The sequence below is a fragment of the Limulus polyphemus genome, unplaced genomic scaffold (assembly GCF_000517525.1).
Source record: "Limulus polyphemus unplaced genomic scaffold, Limulus_polyphemus-2.1.2 Scaffold2447, whole genome shotgun sequence".
Taxonomy (NCBI): Eukaryota; Metazoa; Arthropoda; class Merostomata; order Xiphosura; family Limulidae; genus Limulus; species Limulus polyphemus.
In genome coordinates this window covers 100,418-103,169 of record NW_013668057.1, presented here as the reverse complement: position 1 = coordinate 103,169, position 2,752 = coordinate 100,418, and the positions used below count along the sequence as shown (strand labels likewise).

The 2,752-nt window shown below is 30.8% G+C and overlaps 1 protein-coding gene across 1 annotated transcript in view; it reads left to right on the top strand.

Moving 5' to 3' along the window:
- LOC106466978 (PAX-interacting protein 1-like) overlaps positions 1-2,752 on the top strand; it is a 36,526-nt gene that overhangs the window by 8,008 nt on the left and 25,766 nt on the right. Inside the window, exons 5-6 of the mRNA XM_022395064.1 lie at positions 330-393; positions 1,612-1,725. Coding sequence (XP_022250772.1) covers positions 330-393; positions 1,612-1,725 — 178 coding nt within the window. The remainder of the gene's footprint in view (positions 1-329; positions 394-1,611; positions 1,726-2,752) is intronic.

Below are 2,752 nucleotides of genomic sequence, written 5' to 3'. Positions count from 1 at the left end.
GCAAGTCAACAAATGCAATGACATGGCCTTTGACCCATCTGGAAAGGGTTATTAATCTCAAATCAAAAGTTCATGAATTAGTTTTATTGTATATACTCACAAAATTTGGAGTGTTCTCTTCAATTAAATGTAACTTGTACTCTAGTCCTGTGCTTATGATTTAAAAGGAATATTTAACTCTCTTACTATGGGCTCTTTGCAAATGTGATGACATGCCCTTTGACCCATGACTGCAGGAAAACCTGTAGTGATAGGGTTAATGTTCATTTCTGTTTTTTTAGTTTCTTGTTTCATTCCTTGTTGGTTACATAAGTTCTTGACATTTGTAGTATCAGCGGATTTTCACCTACAAGAACACAGATGTTCTCATCAATCATTGCTTGTCCAAGTCAGGTTTGTACATGATAAAAAATGTAATTTTTTGTGTTAGTATTTTTTGTATAATTTTTAAGTTGAATTATATTCAAAAAAATGGAAATCTAATCTATTCTTTGTGTCACTACTCTCTCCCCTCCCCCTACAGTGCACTAGTTTAAACTCATTGGAAATACGGTTATTAGTGATGAGCATAGCTGAGTAGACTAATCAGTTACTTGTGAGCAGCGACTATGTTGATTAATATCTCTTAAACTGATTGATTGATTTAAATTACAGTTAATCAATTAATGTCATGGAAGTAATCAACTAATTGAAATTAGTTGTTCCAGTTATTATTTTTTTCGATTATTCCAACAGTCAATTAATTAAAATTATGACTGAAGCAATTACCACAAAAATAATCAAATAATTGAAATTAGGGTCTTCAGTAAATTACTGTTTTCAATTATTCCAACTATAATAATCAAAATATTGCCATTGTGTTTGTTTTTTGTTAAGAACAAAGCTACAAACTTGTGGGGAGGTTTCAGATTTGATTGCCATTGTTACTAAACTTGTTTACCCTGTCTTTGTTATTGCAAAATTACTAAGACTATTTGACACTCTCACTAACCTGATGATGACAAAACCTTGTCGAAACGTTGTACATTTGCTGTAATGTTAAACTTATATTAAAGTTTTTCTTCATTACCCATTCAAGCCGTCTCTAACCACTACTTGCATACATTGTTGGAAGATTACATTATAGTCGGCATTCAAACCTCTAACAATCTAGGACGAACATGAAATCAAATCAATTTACTTGCACAGAGTAACTGTGGTAGCTAACACATTGACTGATTCAATCAACTATCTTCTTGAAAACTATGCTTCCTATCTCTGACTATCCTTCAACTCAGTCTACTCTTGAAGCACTCTTGAAACAATTCTATATTTGTCACAGCCTTCTTTATTTATAATATAGCTTCAAATGGTCTAGAACACTTTCTGTCACCTCCTTAGAATGTTCTAGATCTATCTGCTTCATTTAGCTGATTTCTAAATTACAACATGAAAAATACAGTTTATAAAAATATATCCACAATAAACATCACCATCTGCTTATGTCTGGTTTCTACACACTTGTATACAGATAATTCGTAATCCAGACAAACATGTGGAACTATGAACTTTCTGTTCATTTTATACGTTTGCTCACATAGTGATGATGGATGTTTTTCTCTGATTGGTTAGATGTCAGAGAGTGATACCAAAGCAGTCTGGGCCATGGTCACTTTCTATGGGGGTAATTTTCAGCTGGACCTGACAAAGAACTGCACTCATCTTATTGCTGCTAAACCTGAGGGGGTAAGTATGTGTTAATGAAGAAAAATAAATATTTAGATGAAAACTGATTGGTTTAGAGCTTGTGTTCTGCCACGTTAATAATAACACACTTGTACATTCTTTTAATTCATTAAAAAAATCATGAAATAGTTTTAATTCTTTCTGTGTGTTTTAATAGATACTTTGAAATTAGACTACTTTTCCCAAATGTACTACATAATAATGCATATAAATTAAATAGTAATGAACCAAGAACATAGGCTTGTAGTCCACCAAGTAGAAAACTGAACCAGTGAAACACAATTTAAATATTCTACACTTCACTTTGTGTGTTAAAGTATGATTTTAAAATTATGTGGCCAACCATGTATTAGTTTTCAGGAGGTTTTGGGGGGAATACAATGTCCTTAGTTTCTTGGCTTCACAACAGTTACTTGAGAAATACTTTCATTAAACTATACTCTTCAGTGTTAGCTTTTAAATCCAACTTTAAGTACTGTATAGTTTACATAATATCAACATTAAGAAATATTATTACAAAATTTATTCAGCAAGTATATGTTAGCATAGAGTGATATTTATAAGATGGTGCATAATATGATTAATAAGTACACTAAATAACATAAACTTCTGTGTTATTCAACACCCCATCTCTGGTGATATGATTGAAATTAATTTGATGAAATGTTTAAATTTATTACTGTTTTTAAAACTACAATTTTTTTATTGATATAATGCTTCCTAAAGATTATTGTTAACTTGGATATTGATACAATGCTTCCTAAAGATTGTTAACTTGGATATTGATACAATGCTTCCTAAAGATTATTGTTAACTTGGATATTGATACAATGCTTCCTAAAGATTGTTAACTTGGATATTGATACAATGCTTCCTAAAGATTATTGTTAACTTGGATATTGATACAATGCTTCCTAAAGATTATTGATAACTTGAATATTGATACAATGCTTCCTAAAGATTATTGTTAACTTGGATATTGATACAATGCTTCCTAAAGATTATTGTTAACTTGGATATTGATACA